Source organism: Accipiter gentilis, chromosome W, assembly GCF_929443795.1.
Source record: "Accipiter gentilis chromosome W, bAccGen1.1, whole genome shotgun sequence".
NCBI lineage: Eukaryota > Metazoa > Chordata > Aves > Accipitriformes > Accipitridae > Astur > Astur gentilis.
The window spans coordinates 30639299-30658766 of record NC_064918.1 but is presented as its reverse complement, the minus strand read 5'-3'; the positions used below and the strand labels follow the sequence as shown (position 1 = coordinate 30658766).

The 19468-nt window shown below is 46.2% G+C and overlaps 1 protein-coding gene across 3 annotated transcripts in view; it reads left to right on the top strand.

The window, feature by feature from the left end:
• Nucleotides 1-1306: 1306 nt before the first annotated feature.
• Nucleotides 1307-19468, top strand: part of LOC126035476 (hsp90 co-chaperone Cdc37-like 1) — a 36437-nt gene continuing 18275 nt past the window's right edge. For 2 of the 3 annotated variants that reach the window (XM_049794110.1, XM_049794108.1), the window contains exons 1-2: nt 1307-1540; nt 18860-18904. In XM_049794110.1, the coding sequence (XP_049650067.1) occupies nt 1439-1540; nt 18860-18904 (147 nt within the window). In that variant the 5' untranslated portion in view covers nt 1307-1438. The remainder of the gene's footprint in view (nt 1541-18859; nt 18905-19468) is intronic. The other variant, XM_049794111.1, reaches the window with a different exon arrangement.

Sequence of the window (19468 nt, the reverse complement as noted above, 5' to 3'; positions counted from 1 at the left end):
ATATGTGTGAATATTCTTCCATTTCACAGGAGTGTCACATTTCTGGGATCTGCAGTATTGAAGGTAGATTTCTACGACATTATCGTACCTGTATTAGAGGTAAAATTTCCAGGCATTCCCCCAGCTCCTTACCCCTGTCCCTGAACTTCATCCATGCTCTCCCTACTCCTTCTCTCAGATGTGGCTCCCACTTCATGGTGTGGATCTGCAGCTCACTACCTACTTCAAAGGCATCTTGGTCCCGGTGCCAGCCACAGGGGGAGGAAGGTCCTAGCAACTCAAGGGGACCGGGATATAGAAGGAGGGGGCGCAAAAAAGACCCTGGCCGCTCTCAGCCCGGCAGCTCTCCAGCCCCTGCGCACAGCTCACAGAGCTGCCACTACAGCCGCTGCGGCATCTCATGGGGACGCATCGCGTTGCTATGGAGACTCAAACATTCCATGCCAGAACGCCATGGCTGCCGGCACGCGGATTTTGCAGCTCGGTGTAACTAGGCGCGTGGTGCAGGGAGCTCTCACTGAGCACTGCTCGCGGTGGCAGAGGGAGAGACGTAAACTCGGACGTCTGCCAGCCCAACGGGATGTGTATAACGTGCTTAGCAGTGCTGTCTGCACAGGCAATCCTTTGGGTACATGCATATACCTTCAAAGAACCTGCACGCATATGTTACAACACTAGAGCAGACCTGTACATGTATACACATTTGATTAATTCCTGGAGTAGCCTCTAGATGAAGAAGAGGAGGAGGGAGCAAAGACTGCTAACTGGCCCTACATCTTTACAGAAAAATTCCATGGAACTCTGAAAAAGAAAACACAGAAACATCTCCTTTTTAGCAAAAGCTAAACATTGACCTGCATATGTTACAAAACCGATTCAGCATAAAGAACCATTTCCCACACTAATGCAATGATCACCTCTTGCTCTGTAACAACATCCAAACCTGTGACTGTGAAGCAGATCTGAGATACACATACAGCAACCAGCTCAGAAGACAGAGGACTAGGTGGAGCAGACTGAGCTGCTCCTGGGACTTCTGCACTGAAGGCTTTCCCTTGGCCACTTGCAAACAGATCACAACCGATCACGTTCCATCCAGCGACAACTCCAGCAAGGCTATTTCCCTAAAAAACTTTTCAGAGTCACTGATCCAACAAAACAGGCTCAATGATAAAAAGACCACGCACACCCCAACATCCCATGTCACACTGAATTGAGACTCCCCTAGCTCAGAAGAGGCGGGGCCGGTTCTACCCACGTGTCCTGGACCGGTGGCGGGGTAACGTGCAGGGCGAGGGAGGGGAAATAAGCCTTACGTCTGCCGTTGGAGGTAGTGTGTACTGTCATTTCCGGGAAAGCTTGTAACGACCTCAAGCGACAGGAATATCCGGTTCAGGATTGGGGAGGCTCAGTCGGTATTGTGTAGTTTGTGGTGAGGATGGCGTTGTGGTCTTCCTCCTTTCAGGGTCTTGGTTCGGTTGAGGAGGATGAGGAACGGGAATTGACTCTCACGTCTATCCAGCGCCTGTCGGAAATGCAGGTACATCTCTCCCCCTACTGCTTGTCATGCCGTTTTCTTGTTCTGCTGAGTTTGCACGGGTCTCCGTATGCTCCTTCTTCCGGCGGGGAGGGGTCTTCGGCCGCACGTGCCAGTAGCGTGGGTTTCCATTGCTGGACCGAACCTTAGGTGGAAGCACGCGTGACTCCCACCGCTGGGGCATTCTACGTTGCCAGTGCCTGCACCTGTAAGGCTCGTGCCTGGTTTCAACTCTCTGGGTTCTCGGGGAAGGGCTTTTGACTATCAGTTTACAGAATCAATTTACATACAGCAGGATCTGTTTTGGGCTCATACACGTGTACTTTCTTTGTGCTGTATGGTGTAAAATATAAAATGAAACTGTTGTCCTAAAAGCAGATTCGTTACCTGGTGTGCAATAGACCAATCTCACACACTCGGGAGAGATATTGCTTTATTCTGCGCAGGGTGCTCGTTGGACTTTCCACAAATCAAGCACACCAGATTCTTCAGGTGTGTCCCTTTTATACAGTAACAATTGCATCTAATTTATTAAACTACTCCTACCTAATACGTATTCAAACTATCTAATGCATATGCATAGGATTACGTAACCATGACACATCAGATGCCTTCTCCGCATGCGTGGGGGGGTCTCGGGTGGTCTTAAGTGGTCGTTTGAGGAGGTATCCCCTCCTCGCTTTGACCGCTAAGTCGCTCTGTTTTGGGTCAGTGGTTCATTTTCCTGCCAAGAGGGTTGCACCATCAATCAGGAAGAATAGAAAGGATCAGAACTGGTGCTCCAGGTGAGGCACCATTAAACATGAAGAATAGAAAAGCTAACTAACTTAATTTAAACAGGACTTTCTAATCTACCACAGGGTTTTCTGTATCTGACATGAATTTTCCCGTTTGAGACTTATGATGGTATTTAATACCCATTTTAAGTCTCACACCATTCCTTTGTAAATTCCTGGTCTACATAATGGATTATTACTCTTTACCCAAATTATCAAAATATTTAGAACAACTAGCAACTTCATTATTGTTTCTGCAAGAATACTATACTGTAACTTAATATTGGGTTTTCTTTAGTTTCAATTTTAAAGGCCCTTTGGCATGGAAGTCCATAAGGGGATGGTATCTTCTTTTATTTTAGTATAGTGAATCCAGGATTCAACTCCCTGGAGCTTCACTGCAGTGTTTGTGGTCAGTAGTACTTGATAGGGTCCTCTCCACTTTTCTGCAAGTGGTTTATCTTTCCACGTCCGCAGATGTACTGAGTCTCCCAGCTTGAAAGGGTGTACTGGTGAATCCAAAGGCACGAGATGTGTTCTCCTTTCAGGTGCATCTGACTATCTTTTCCATACAATATTTCAAATGGGCTAATCTTGTCTTTTGTCCTAGGTGTTATTCTGATTCTAAGTAATGCCAGAGGCAAAACTTCAATCCCTTTCATCTGAGTTTCCTGACATAATTTCCTAATTTGTTAATTGTTTCATTCCTTCTACTTTCCCACTAGACTGTGGTCTCCATGGAGTCTGTAAATCTCATGCTATCTGTAAGAATTTAGAAATTTCCTGTATGATTTCTGTTACAAAATGGGGTCCCCTATCTAAAGAAAATCCTTTGGGAACTCCAAACCTAGGTATTATTTCTTTTCAAAAGCATTTTTACCACCTCCCTGGCTTTGTTGGTGCGACACAGGAAAGCTTCTGGCCAACCTGAAAAGGTATCAACAATTACTAATAAATATTTATATCCTTTACACTTTGGTAATTCAGAGAAATCAATTTGCCAGTAATTCCCAGGTATAAAACCTATTCTTACCTCTCCTGGTAAGGGTCTTTTTTAACTTTTGGGATTATTCTTTAAACAGATTTCACAACCTTGTGTAATACTGTCCTGGTTTCAGCTGGGATAGAGCTAACTGTCTTCCTAGTAGCTGATACAGTGCTATGTTTTGAGTTCAGCATGCGAAGAATGTTGATAACACTGATGTTTTCAGTTGTTGCTCAGTATTGTTTAGACTAAAGTCAAGGATTTTTCAGCTTCTCATGCCCAGCCAGGGCACAAGAAGTTGGCACAGGACACAACCAAGGCACCTGACCCAAACTGGCCAATGGTGTATTCCATACCATGTGACGTCCCATCTAGTTTAGGAACTGGGAAGTGGGAGGGGGGCAGGGAATCGCTGCTCGGGGACTGGCGGGGTGTCGGTTGGCGGGTGGTGAGCTATTGCCCTGTGCATCATTTGTACATTCCAATCCTTTTATTACTACTGTTGTCATTTTATTAGTGTTATCATTATCATTATAGTTTCTTCTTTTCTGTTCTATTAAACCGTTCTTATCTCAACCCAGAAGTTTTACCTTTTTTTTCCCGATTTCCTCCCCCATCCCACTGGATGGGGGAAGTGAGTGAGCGGCTGCGTGGTGCTTAGTTGCTGGCTGGAGTTAAACCACGACAAATACCTTTAGCAATTTTTAGCATGTTAATGCCTATTGCATGTGTTCTCACCATTTCTACCAGGGCCTCAGTTCCCGTATGAGTGGTCCCATGTGTTCCTTTCATAAGTTCCCTCATTATTTGAGGTGTAACTATACATTGTCCATCTGAAGTTTTCTACCATCTTTCAGGAGTCTTAATACATTTTAGAAATTCAGCCAATTTATCTTCTTTTGTCTGTATATTCAGGGACATTAACATTAAAAGCTCTTTCAGGAACTAAGGTTGCAATTTTTGTGAAGTAGCTCTTTTTGCAGTCTTATTGGCCTTTTGATTTCCTTTGATTATATCAGTCTGTCCAGATTGGTGTGCTTTGCAATGTATTACTGCCACTTCCTTTGGTTTATTGACTGCTTTGAGTAGTCTCAAAATTTCTTTGCTATATTTTATAGGATTTCCTTGTGATGATAATAATCTTCTCTCTTTCCAAATTGCACCATGTCCATATATTATTCCAAAGGCATACTTTGAGTCTGTAAATGTTGGCCCGCTTTCCTTCTGAAATCTCTAAAGCTCAGGTTAATGCAATTAGTTCGGCCTTCTGAGCAGAAGCATTCACTGACAGCGACATTGCCTCTATCTCTTCTTCCAGCAGCTGTGTCTGCCCCTGTGGCAGTACACTCCCCCCCCCCCCCCCCCCCCCCCCATTTCCGCCAGGAGGAAATGAAACTTCTCCAGGCAGTGAGAAGATGAAAAAAAACCACCTAAGCCCTGGAGGCCACAGGTTGAAATTTGAACTGGCCAATCGAGACACCCTAGGTGTTGCAGAGGATCCACAGGGGAAATCACACACAGACCAATGTGATCAAGTGAAGTCCGTTTACTACAACTTTTAGCACAGTTATATACCTTATGTGCTTATGCACGCACCTTATACAATACTCTAATTGGTACAATACCCCGGTTCACGCAACACTATCTTATTCTCTATTGGCTGTGTGGGCCTCTTCACAAGGTGTCCAGCAGTTACTCATCTCATTCTTCGGCATCCAGGAGTTATTTGTCAGGCTCTTCTTATCTTCCTTTTTCCCAGTGTACAAGGGCACAGCGTCCTTGTCTGCTCCTGCACTTTGTAAACTTATGCTTCGTTCCCACCTAAGAGCAGGATTGCTCACATGCCCTTGCCCAGCCAAGAAATATTCAACAATTCCCCCTTTTTGCTTTTGAGCAATCTAGGCTTGCGTAATAACTTGGGATGCCGTTTTTTCTTAACAAGCTGAACAAGGTAAAATTATTACAATAGCTAAAATCAGAATAACTACAACAATGCCCATAATTCTTTGAGCCAACCCATTACTCCTAATGACCCAGACCACGAGGACTATGAGGAAAATGAACCATCCATACATTCTTGTGCCATCTTGCTCCACGAACTCAGCCCAGCAATCGGTAGGTGCCAGCTTTCCGTGGGCACCCCCACAGAGGCAACGATGGCCTCACCGTACACCAGCCCGATGCTCTTCGGAAAATCCCGGTATTTATACATTTGCAGAGGAATGGGTTTTAGCACACGTGGCCAGCGGGTGCCAAAAGTCCGCCTCAGTTGCAATCTATGACGCATGTGCTCGCTGGCCAGGCGCGCTGCACGAGTCATAGCCATCTTGTCTATTGGTTCGTGGGCTATACGATACAGTTGCAATGCACAGAGAATCTTGACCTGTTATGTTGGCCAAGGTGACCTATACATTACTTTTCGGCTGAGGTAGTATTCATATTGCCACATCATCTATGATGCTCCACATGATGATGGTCGTGGAAATCGAACAGGAGTCCGTCGTGGGCCTGTATCTGTGGAAACACAATCAAACTCGTTCCCAGGTTATTAATGGAAATAGACCTTACCCCTAATTTTGGCTTTAACTAACTTTTACATTTACCCCACACTGTCTTCCTGTAATCAAACTATGTTTGATAAAATTATGCTTAACACACTTTTTACCTAAAGCAAGTTCTATATACAATAAGGCACGCTGTTCTAAAAACCTCTCTGAAGGACACAATGTCCGCTAGTAATACTCTATTAGTCAGAATCTGTCAGATCAGTGGCTCCAGCACCCACCGGTGCCGTGCCAGTTGCCATTGGGACAATTCCGGGTCCAACATCAGTGCGAAGCTATGGCTTGACCCACTTAGCCGGGATCTCCCAGTAAGTTTTACTTCTGCTGATCCGCACCATTTCCCGGATTCTGGGTCCTTATACATTACCATGATTCCTGTACTTTGTTGTGTCCTTTCTGCCTGTAAAAGAACATGATGCACTACCATTGGTGGGTCTTTGTGATCACCTGTCAATCTAAGGTAATTTAGCACAGATAAGGCTTTGGCCAATTGTTCCTCTGGGAGTAAGCCCTGGGTTCCCCCCTTTTGTCCTTGCAGCATGTTCTTTAGGGTCTGGTTGGCCCGTTCGACAATAGCCTGTCCTGTGGGAAGATGTGGAACACCGGTACCATGGTGAATTCCCCACAAATTACAAAATCGAGCAAATCGTGTAGAACCATAGGCTGGGCGGTTGTCCGTCTTAATTCCTTTAGGCACACCCAGCACTGCAAAGGAAGCGTGAAGATGTCATTCAACATATAAGGCCTTCTCTCCAGTTCGTGCCGTGGCCCACATGGCAGCAGGATAGGTATAATACACACATGCACAGAACGCTTTGCACCAAACCACATGACATGGGTGACATCCATTTGCCACAACTGCAATGGCAAAAGACCTCATCGGTTAACCCCACAGCCCAAGCCCAGCCCTTCCTTTTGACAATCAGGGCATGCTTTAACGATACCTTGGGCATCAGTAAAGTGGTAAGTCAAATTGCTTTGTTAACATCCTAGCGGGTTGGTGCAAGAACGCATGTGATTGCCGTGCTTTGTTGAAAATGATTCCCTGGAGGAGGCACCCATGCCGCTGCAACCCATTGGTCAGCTCTGTCATTTCCCGTTTCTCATCTGCACAGTGCGCTCGTACCCAAGAGTTCTACCAGAGGGGCCGTATCGTCATTAGTGATACCGCAAAGATTCTGCACCCACTGGATGTCTCCCACAAGCTTCTGGACATCATGTACCGTTGAAATTTCTCATGTTATGTTAACCTTCTGAGGTTTAGCATTGCTAGCATCTATATGCCACCCCAAATACTTCCAAGGTGCTGCCTTTTGCACCTTTTCAGGAGCGATTATTACTCCGCGATGGCTTAAGATGTCCTGTAATTGTGTTAAAATTTCATCCTGTGGCAAGATCCTTCCTACTATCAAAATGTCATCCATATAATGATAAATGATTGACTGAGGAAACTGCTTTCTTACAGGGTCTAATGCCCAGGCCACATACACCTGACACATCGTGGGGGAATTGCGCATTCCTTGCGGTAACACGACCCAATGGTATCTCTTATAGGGCTCTGCCTTGTTAATCGATGGTACCGAAAAGGCGAACCGTTCAGCGTCATCTGGGTGCAAGGGAATGGTGAAAAAACAGTCCTTTAGATCTATAATTAACAAATCCCATTCTTCTGGAAGCATAACTGGAGACGGCAAACCTGGCTGCAGGGCTCCCATACTGTGCATCACCGCATTCACAGCTCTGAGATCATGTAACAGTCTCCATTTCCCACTTTTCTTGAGAATGGTAAATATTGACGTATTCCATGGACTAGTAGAAGGAACAACATGTCCCGCTCTCAATTGTCCTCAACTAACTCTTGTATTTTTAGCACCCTTTCAGAATTTATCAGCTACTGATCAATCCAAACAGTCTCATCTGTTTTCCAGCTAATTTTCAGAATTGGCTGCCCCTCAGTGACCGCTCCTAAAAAGGATGGGTCACTAACATTGCCTTCATTTGGCTCAATAAATCACGGCCTATGAGGCCAAACAATTCATTTGGGGTAGTCATGACATACGGACGCATCGTAACGTGTTCACCGTCGGGGAACACAAATTGGCAATCGGTAGCTGACTTACTAAGGTGGCTTGTGTGCCCCCTATCCCAGCAATACCAAAATTTGGATTGATCAATTGCCACGATGGAGGCCAAATGCATCGTGAAATAATCGTAACATCAGCTTCTGTATTGATTGTCATCGGTTTCTTGATGACAACTCCGTCAGGCCCTTCCAATTGCACTACCTTTTCTGGTTTACCTCTTGTTGTGTTCCATGGCAAAGTATACCTGTGGTTTCCCTGTGGAGCCGAATCCACCATCTCCACGTTGTACTTCACCTGGGTTCGGAACACACGACCTGAATGGAACTAATTGTACTATTCTGGTACCTTTAGGAATAGAAACAGGAGGGATTAAAACATGAATCATAATTTTCACAGACCCACAATAATCTGCATCAATAAGCCCTGGGACTACCAGAATTCCTTCTAGAGCTGTTGAAGATCGCCCCATTAAAAATGCACTAAGTCCTAACCCCAATGGTCCCTTTATGTTGAATGTGTACTGCGGTTTCCACATCCACTCTGGAGCTTCCTGCAGTGGCGGATCTGGTAGTTGTGAGGCTGCCTGAGGGCTGGCAGCCCAAGCCCCTTGCATTTGTGTCGTTGCGTGAGGGGCCTTCGCGGTCGGTGTAAAGTTTCCCTGCTTCCTGTATTCTTGGTGGTATGGTTATCTTTCTTACACTTCTTGCAGCACTTACTGTTAGCAGTAACTGTACATTTGCTCCTAATGTGTCCATGTTTGCCACAGTTAGAACACTTGACCAAGGGTGTCTTACTGGCCTTGTGTTTCTTTGTAGCTCCTTGGAGAGCTGTGGCAACATAGGTTACTTTCTGTGAGTCCACTGATCGATCCATGTATTCCATCATATCAACGACGTCTGCATTTTTCGGCAAATTACACAATGCTTTGCGTGTCTTTTCAGTAGCATTTTCAAAAGTGAGTATTTTGAACATGTTTTCTTTCATGCTCTCGTTCATGTCAGGGTGGTCATAGATTGCCCTATGCAGTCTATTTATAAACTGTGCAAAAGGTTCGTTATACTCCTGTTTCACCTGGGTAAAAGCATGGCTGCACATATTGTCTGGTATGGTAAGAAAAGCTTGATACGCCAAGATCTGTGATAGATGATGAACCTCAGTGACACATTGTAACTGAGCGTTCCCTGATGCGAAGGGTCCAGTACCCATCAGCATCTGCGTGGTTACTCCCCATAAGGGATCTGTTTGTTGTCGTGGTGTTGCTTGTTCCCTATCACAGAACATCTCCCACTGCCGGAAAAACACTAACATTTGGGTGGGTGTCAAAACCAACTGTGCTAGCTGTTTAATATCTTCAGGTATCAGCGTATCAGCAGAAAAAAATGAATTGCAGTATTTGGTGACTTAACGCAGATTTGATTCCGTACTGACTTACAGCATTCCTTAATTTCTCAATGACCTTCCAGTCAAACACCTCCCATTTTTTCTGTCCATTAGGTGCAATAACTGGGAATGCTTGGAGCATAGTCCCTTCTATAATGGCATCTTTTATTACACCCCTCCAATGTCTCTGCCTTTCTTCTGCAGCGGCTATTACAAGCGGCTCCGCGTCTATCGCGGGCGCGGTTGGTTTCACCGTCTCTGGTCCCGAGAGGCGGGATGGATTAACGGGCGGTGGCGGAGGCGCGGACGGTTCTGCCCGGGGGCCGGCCGCGGCTGGCGGCGGCCGCTCCATGGCCGGCTGACACGCGCCGCTGCAAGTGGGCGGAGGTGGGCGGGGGCGAGAAGGGAGGGGAGGAGGGAGGGGGCGGGGAGAAGGGGGCGGGAGGGGAGGGGCCGAGGGAGGGGGCGGGGAGGAGGGGGTGGTGGAGGGGGCGGTGGAGGGGAAGGGCCGAGCGAGGGGCCGGAGGGGGTGGCGAGAAGGGGGAAAGGGGGAGCGGGACTGGTATACGGCCAGAATCTTCATTCTCTTGTCTTCTCGGTTCATCCTTTCGGGAGGATGAACGTTTCTCCCTCACTTCTGGTTCTCCCGACCGTACTGTCAGTTTTTGTAATTGGTTCACCACCTCCCTTAGGAGCTCTTCCATCGCACCACCCGATGGAGATGGATCCCTCTCCCCCGCAATCTGTTTATCCGCCTTAGTCACCCCCGAGTCTGTCGGGTTCGGATCTGTCCGGCAACAATCGGCCCCCTCTAATTCCCCTGTTTCTTGTGGAGTAACAGACAGGGGAATTTTTTCAGCGCCAACGGCCTGGCTGGGTATAGGCAAAGGCTGCGTCTGTTTAGACGTCTCAGCGTTAACAGAAATGGATGTCAGGGGAGGTGGAGATAGTTGTGTAGAGAATGTCCCCCCAACTCCAGCGGGGTAGGCTGACGTGGCAGCCGTGGAGGCAGCAGAGGGGGTCACAGCCGCGCGGGCAGCGGCGGCTACCTCCCGGTCCGCCCTCATTGTCTCCAGCATGTCTCGAATTACTTTCCCAAGCGCTGCGTATTAGCGTCCCACAGCGCCTTGCCTATATTATCCCAGGGTGCTTCTTCAAATGCGACATTTACATTCGGGATAAGTTCTTTCTCCCAGGCCCATAAAAGTAACCCCTTTAACACAGAATTATCGAATTTCAGTCCCCTCTCAGAGAGAAAATTACGAAGGAGCTTTAGGACTGCTTCCTGCCTTTTGTCCAACCCCATCTCCTTTTCCGACCGCTCACCTAATCAGGGTGAGATTCAAGCTTCTGCGCCTCTCCTCGTTTTCCCAGCTAATCAGGGCGAGATTCAAACTTACGAGCTTCCCAGCTCAGCTGAAGCTCATGTTGTGCTTCCCAGCTTAGCTGAAGCTCATGCCATCCTGCCGGGGCAGCAGGAACACTTTCAGCCAGCTCCTCCGCTTCCTCGTCGGTTCAGCTGCACCAGAAATTCCCATAGAGACGATAAAGTGCTGATCTGAGGGTCCCTGTTCGGGCGCCAAATGTTGCGGAGGATCCACAGGGGAAATCACACACAGACCAATGTGATCAAGTGAAGCCCATTTACTACAACTTTTAGCACAGTTATATACCTTATGTGCTTGTGCACGCGCCTTATACAATACTCTAATTGGTACAATACCCCGGTTCACGCAACACTATCTTATCCTCTATTGGCTGTTTAAGCTTCTTCACGAGGTGTCCAGCAGTTACTTATCTCATTCTTCGGCATCCAGGAGTTGCTTCTCAGGCTCTTATCTTCCTTTTTCCCAGTGTACAAGGACACAGCGTCCTTGTCTGCTCCAGCGCTTTGTAAACTTATGCTTCGTTCCCACCTAACGGCTGGATTGCTCACATGCCCTTGCCCAGCCAAGAAATCCTCAACAGCTAGGTACACTGAGGTGACCCTCTTGGCCAATAGGGATTAAATGACCACAGGTCAGATTTGAGAAGGGTATAAACGGGGTCCCGCCGGAGGACATGTTGGCAGTCCTCTCGGAGCAGCGGGTCTGCAGTCGGGGACTCCCCTTTGGGTCGGGGCACCGCCCGAGGTAACTCCTTGAGGGAGATAGCCCTCATCTTTTAGGTGAGTGATACACGCGTTTTGGAGCCATCACTTTAAATCTTGGGGATTCTTAAGTCGGCCGTGTAGTATTAATTCTCTTTACATCATTGAGCCTGTGGTTTTATAAAATGTTACCAGACTTCTAACTAACTTTTACTGAAGAATAAATCTGAGTTTTAACACCTATTGGATTTGGTTAGTTGTGCATCTGTAACATTTTAAATTGGCGTAGTCGGCAGGATGGTGTTAATAGAGGAATTACTACAGAAGCACAGCTGCAGCCCTTCTCCCCCACGTCTGGAATGGGCGAAGAAGTGGTCCGACCCAGCAGCAGTTGTGGAGAGAGTAGAACTATGCCGCGGAAGTAGTCAAGACGGCAAATGCAGCGTGCGTGCCCTCCTAGGCGCCTGCTTGATTCAAGCACAGAACCGAAAGAGTGATTCTGCTAAAAGGCAAGGGGAAATAGATTGTCTGAAGGTGGAATTGGAGGAAAGGGATGTGCGACCCCTTATTAAAACAGAAAGGCACACAGGTCTGCACGGTGGGAGCTCCTGAAACACTATTTGCACAACCCCTTGGTCGGGACCCGAACTCAGCGAGTTACAAGCTAAGTTTTCGCGCAAGCCGGGCGAAACCGAAACTGAGTATTTGTGGAGCGTTTCTCTAATGGGGGATGACCGGATACTGTTGAGTGATGATGAAGCGAGAAATTACTGGGGACTGGGAGTGTTTCTGAGTGCTGGACCGGTGGGTGATCAGTTGATAACATCCCGAGTAGCCTACTGGGATGGGGGTGCAGACCCCAAGGAGAGAGGAGAATCTGTTACTATCCGGGAAAAGGGACTGTTGGAGTTAACGGAGGGCAGCAGGAAAGTCCGGCCAGCTGGTTGTAAACCCCGCCCCGAGCGGTCTCGAACTCGCGGGCGGTCGGGTCGGAACTACGATCCCGGAAGGAATGATCTCTGGCAGAAGGCACTGGCACTGGGGGCACCCCGAGCCGTGCTGCACGGGCAGTCCACTGATGACATCCGGGAGTGGGATTGCTGGAGGGGAAAGCTAGAGACCAAAGGGAAGCGCCAGCAACCCCGCCCCCTCGGGAAGAGAAACAGAACCCTTTCGCGGCACTGCGAGAGGAACTGGAAGGGCTAAAAACTAGGAGCTGCGGTTTGGACTTCAGGCCGCCCAATCCGCATGGTGAATACTTGCCAATGTTCTGCTGATAAAGAGCCTTATCTACGCATTCCCCCACTATTGCCCACAATGCTTTAGCCAAGCCCCTTGATGCTGTGGAAGTACCATCAGGCATTCACATATATCAATATATAGATGATATCCTAGTTGGTGGGGATAACAAGGAACAGGTAGGGCAGGTGGCTGAGGCCATCTGGAATCTTTTAGTCAAGAATGGGCTAGACATTCCATCTTCTAAATGTCAAGGTCCTGGACAAGAAGTCGAATTCCTGGGGGCTTGGTGGATAGCTGGAGCAGTTGCGGTACCTGATGACACTATCAGCTATTGAAAAGGGACAGACTCCAGGCAATAAAATGGAATTACAACAGCTGTCAGGTACTTTGGGCTACTGGAGAAAACATATACCAGGGTTTTCAGTGATTGCCCACCCTCTCTATGACTTGCTCCAAAAGAATAGGAAATGGGATTGGACTTTGCAACATACGGAAGCCCTTAACACTTTGAAAGATGAGTTTAAGTCTTATCAGAGACTAGGCCCATTGCACCCATGAGACCCATTAAGGGTGGAATGGGGATTCGCTGAACATGCCTCATACTGTGGCGTGTTTCAAAAGGGACCGCAGGGACCAGCTAGGCCATTATTATTCTCTTCGACTTCATCTAAGGAGACTGAGCAACGATATTCAGATTGGGAGAAGAGGGATTCTTTCCCTCACTAGAGCAGTTAAAGAGGCTGAAAAGCTGTGTACCTCACAGGATGTTATAGTACAGGGTCCTTTCCCTCTCTTTAATTCAATCCTCAATGGGTCACCTCCTCCTGAGGGAGTAGCCCAAAAGGCCACAGTTAGGAAATGGTATGCATACCTAGAAGGGATAAGCCAATTGCTCCCACGAAAGGAGGGTCTGACTAAGGTTTTCAAACTACAGCAACCTGTGAACCCTGACCCAACCTTGCTGGGTCGACCTTATAAACCTTCTCTGACTGAGGAGGCACCCAAATTTGTGGCAGGCTCAGATGTGCAGGGAGTATGGTTCATGGATGCATCTGCCCGTCGAGTGGGATCAAAATGGCAATATAAAGCAGTGGCATTGGAAATTGGCACTGGGAAGAAAGTTGAGGAAGAGGGTGAAGGTAGTGCACAAGTAGGAGAACTGCGGGCTTTATTACTGACCGTAGAGAATGGTGCTACCATTGTCTATACTGACTCTTACGCGACCTTTAAGGGCACTACAGAGGGGATATGTCAGTAGGAATCTAGTAAGTGGGAAGTAGGTCATGCGAAAGTGTGGAGGACAGAGGACTGGCAACATCTGGCAATAGGGAGATCCTGACCTTTAAAGGTGGGATGGGTGAAGGGATATGCTCAGGATGGAACCCCAACTGCGAAATGGAATCAGCAGGTGGACCACTTGGCCCAAATCAGGATGGTCACCAGTGAGAAGGAAGATTGGGATAGACTAGCAGAATGGTTGCATATCAAACAAGGCCCCTCAGGGAAAGCAGATCTTTATTATGAATGCCGATCTTGGGGATGGCCAGTGTCTATGAAAACCTGTGAGGGAATTCTTACAGCTTGCCTGCAATGCTGAATAAGGCTAATCACCCAAACCAAGCTCCGGCCCAGCATAACAGACAAGGCAAGGCTCTTTGGAGCACGTGGCAGGTTGATTACATTGGTCTTCTGAGACTGTCTCATGGGAGCAGAAAGACTCACCACATCAGTGCCCGGTGGATAATCCTGGACTTCTAACCCTGTGACCCGGTTTTAAGACCGAGGCCTAGTTTGTGCTTTCTTTTAGGACAATGAAGAAATGAGCCATTCCAGTGCTTCTACTGGCAGTGATGACGGTGGCAGGTGTGGATGGTGAAGATCTGGATGATAATGTCATGGCAAAAATGACAGACATCAGTATCGTGAGCCCTTGAGCTCACATGGGAACAATGCAACAATTATAGCTGGAGTTTCAGATTATATGGGGGAGGAGGTTATAATCATGTTGTTTGTAGTTGGTCACCAGATGCAACTATACCCTCCAACTAGCCCATGAGATCACGGGGTGGAGTTGGAACAGTACTACATCATGCCCTGCAATTCCATAGGGGTGACTATGTATGATACCCAAGAAAACACCGACAGAGCACTCTAGAACTGAGTTTACAGCTATCAACCTTAGCCAACGCTACATCTAACGATTTGGGGACTCTCAAACAGTTGCTTAAAATGACTATCAAATGTGGGATGTATTGGATTAGATGCCAAAGAAAGAGAAGGGTATATGTAAAGTTTTGACCATGTCAATGGACAACTGCTGTGTTCACTCCAAATGTGTCAATGTGGCTTCAAGACTGGATCAACGAGCAAATACGGCAAGAGACTTGGAGGCAATTGCTTCTGCACCAGGGACCAACTGCTTGGGAAAAGTTTTGATATGTTTGGATTTTGTTTCATGGGGTGGGCGACCAGCCTTCTCTAATCTTTAATAATGCTTGTAGTTGTGATTACTGTAATCTATATTGCAATAAGTTCTATCAAATGCTTGGTAGTGAAGCCTGTACTAACAATTAAGTATACTCCCTTAAAACCTGTCCATACACTGGATATTCCTGTGTTTGATATTCCACTTTAATTCTAGACCAGAAGGGAATGATGGCCCACAATGAGTGTCAAATTCACCAAACTGCACCCCCTTTTAACTTTGGAGGCAAGAGGTGACTGTACCACCGCTTCAAGAAAACCAGTTGAATCGTGACTGTGGTCACGGGGTGGATTGTGTGGCAATACACTCCCCCCCCCCCATCCCACCAGCAGGAAATGAAACTTCTCCAGGCAGGGAGAAGGGGAAGGAAACCCTGGAGGCCGCAGGTTGAAATTTGAACTGGCCAGGTTGAGATGTGCCAGGTACACTGAGGTGACCCTCTTGGCCAATAGGATTAAATGACCACAGATCAGATTCGACAAGGGTATAAATGGGGTCCCACCGGAGGACATGTTGGCAGTCCTCCTCAGAGCAGTGGGTCTGCAGTCGGGGACTCCCCCTTGGGTTGGGGCACCACCCGAGGTAACTCCTTGAGAGAGATAGCCCTCATCTTTTATGTGAGTGATATGCTCATTTTGGAGCCATCACTTTAAATCTTGGGGATTCTTAAGTCGGCCGTGTAGTATTAATTCTCTTTACATCATTGAGCTTGTGGTTTTATAAAATGTTACCGGACTTCTAACTAACTTTTACTGAAGAATAAATCTGAGTTTTAACACCTGTTGGATTTGGTTATGTGTGCATCCGTAACAGCCCCCAGCAGTATATCATCTATGTACTGTAACAAGGTAACATTAGCTTCCTTACCTTGCCACTGCTCCAGTTCTTTCCCAAGTACGTTACCAAAAATCGTGGGGCTATTCTTGAATCCTTGGGGAAGCACTGTCCAGCATAACTGCATCTTTCATCCTGTCAAGGGACTTTCCCATTCAAAAGCAAGCAGTTTCTGACTTTGCTCTTCTACAGGGATGCAGAAGAAAGCATCTTTCAAGTCCAGTACTGTAAAATAAACATTAGAATCAATAATAGTTGTTAGCAAGGTATAGGGATTAGGTACCACTGGATGGACATCCACTACTATTTGGTTGATAGCTCTTAGATCTTGTACTAATCTGTATTCCTGTGAATACAGCTTTTGAACAGGTAGAATTGGAGTGTTATATTCTGGCTGGCACTCTCGCAACAGTCCATACTTGAGGAAGTTGTTTATGATGGGTTCCAATCCAACACGGGCTTCCAATTTTATAGGATACTGTTTTTGTCTTACCGGCTTAGCTCTTGTCTTCAGTTCTATTTTTACCGGTTCAGCAGATTTAGCTTTTCCAGGTTTCTCAGTTGCCCATATGAAGGGAGTTATGTCATCTTCTATTTCTGCAATGGAGTTGACTTCCTTTTCTTTGTCTTCTGCTGTCACAAGTAGTTCCTGTAACACATATATCTGTGCTTCCCAGGCATTATTTTGCAGAATATGGACTCTTATTTTATTTGCATCAAAAGTTATTTGTGCCCCTAATTTATTCAACAAGTCCCTTCCCATTAGAGGTAATGGTCATTCTGGCATGTATAAAAACTCATGTGTAGGCATCTTGTTACCAATTTTACACTCAATCAGTTGGAAAAAGGGTCTAACGTCTTGTTTTCCTGTTGCACCAACAACAGCCATAGAATATTTACTCATAGGTCCTTTACAACTATTTAATAACAAATAAGTTGCTCCTGTGTCAACTAAAAATTTAACTACATCATTCCCCATTTTAATTTCAACTAGGGGTTTGGCTGGGTGCTCCTTTTCAACCCCCAGTCCTTATCAATTGGAGTCTTCATAAATGACTCCAATTAATTCCTCTGGCATAGGTGTTGCTGCAGGAGTTAAAATCTGATTAGACTGTCTTTTTGGGCATTCATTTTTCCAATGTTCTCTTTCCTTGCAAATAGCACACTGGTCCCTATCCAAGGGGAATCCTAAATTCCAGATTTCTTCCCGTCCCTTGGTTCTGCCCTCGTCCTCATCCCCTTCTAAAATCTCAACCTCTAGATGAGGTCTGAGCCTTGACAAAAGCAGCAGCCAATATTGCTGCTTTTTGTTTTCTATCTCTCAGTTTTTAATTTTTTTTTTCTCAACCTCTTCTCTATTATTGTATACTTTATATGCAATTTCAATCAGCTGGGATATTGTCATCCCAGACATTCTAATTCTATTTTTTATTCTGTACAGAATTAGCTGGTGGTATTGCTTAATCATTAACCTCCCTGTACCTGAATTTGGATTCCAATTAGGCTTCTGAATTGGCCATCTCTGGCACTCTGCCGTTCATTGTCCTCCCTTGCCTTTTCTATAACCTTTTTTTTTTTTTCTTCTGGTGCTACTAACATCTGAATATCCTCCTTCTCATCTTCCAGTTTTAGGCACCTTTTCCCAATACTACAAGCAGAACAACACCTTGGTGCCTTCTTAATATCCTCCATCATCATCATTACATTTAAATCAGAAGTTAACAAATTACATTTTTTCTGTATTTCATGAATGTTCCTTAACGAGAAAAAAAATCAGCATACAGCACCTCATCCCATTTATCCAATCTTCTACAAAACAACATTAACTGCAGAATTGTATTATAGTTCAACAATCCCTTTTCTGGCCACTTTTCCTCATCATCCAATTTATATTTTGGCCACCACTGAGTACAGTACTCTGTCAGCTTCTTTTTTGTTAGGGGTTCCCCTCCAAACTTGCCCCAATGTTTTAAAATACAACCTAATGGGGAACAAGGAGTTTCTGCTGACTCCTGGGCGCCCAGATTCCTCCCCAGAAAGATCATTCTCAACCAAGATTTCATATACTCCAGTTACTGCTGTCAATCGTATATGATTAACTTCTCCTATGCATGCAAATACCGTAATATCATATACTCCATTCGTCACTGTCAAACGCATACGATATACCAGTTACACCAATTATACTTCAAACTAATAATATCTCTTTTAGCAAGCGTTGCACCGTTGTGTCGCTTACCACCTCCGGCTGGGGAGAATACTCTTGGAGTCCCCGAACAAAAGGTCAGTGCGCACTGGAGTCCGGAGAGCAGCGTCTCCCCGCCGGTGGCTGGCAAGTTGATCCGGGCAAGGTGTCACGGCAGTCCCATCTGGGTTGCGAAAACTGTTGTCCTAAAAGCAGATTCATTACCCAGCATGCAATAGACCAATCTCACACACTCGGGAGAGATATTGCTTTATTCTGCGCAGGGTGCTCGGTGGACTTTCCACAAATCAAGCACACCAGATTCATCAGGTGTGTCCCTTTTATACAGTAACAATTGCATCTAATTTATTAAACTACTCCTACCTAATATGTATTCAAACTATCTAATGCATATGCATAGGATTACGTAACCATGACACATCAGATGCCTTCTCCGCATGCGCGGGGGGGTCTCGGGTGGTCTTCAGTGGTCGTTTGAGGAGATATCCCCTCCTCGCTTTGACCGCGAAGTCGCTCTGTTTTGGGTCAGTGGTTCATTTTCCTGCCAAGAGGGTTGCACCATCAATCAGGAAGAATAGAAAGGATCAGAACTGGTGCTCCAGGTGAGGCACCATTAAACATGAAGAATAGAAAAGCTAACTAACTTAATTTAAACAGGACTTTCTAATCTACCACAGGGTTTTCTGTATCTGACATCAAAACCACTGAAGAGGTGCAAAGATGTGAGTTGGAAAAAATGATTAAACTTTTTTTTTTCTCTTAAATAATCACTGAGTCTGGTGCATTGGGGGTGGGGGTTTAAACAGGCATGCATAAGTGAGTGCATGCTTATCCTGGATCTGTTTAGCTGTCCTTGGATGTGTCAGAAAGGACTTGTGTAGTAATGCTATAGGTAATATTGGAATTTGTCACCAGCCCACTGTCACAGGCAAAACAGTCTCGACTCAGGGAATTTTATTTCATTTAATTTATTGCCAACTGATACAAACTCAATTACTGATTCAGGTATTGAGGGGGGGGGGGGGAAATCCCACAATTAAACAAACAGGGAAACACCTTTTCTTCCCCCTTCCCCAGGTTCAACTTCAATCAAACACCTCCCTCCTTCCTAGTCTCAACTTGCCTTGTTTTTGCTGGGTTATGATCTGGTGACAGGTGGCACAAGGGAGGTTGGGGTCATCTGCATAATGGTTTCTTTCTGCAGCTCCTTGCTACTTACTCATTTTCCTCTGTTCTAGCATGGGTTCCTCCATGGGTTGCAGGCCATTTGAGAGCATGCCTGCTTC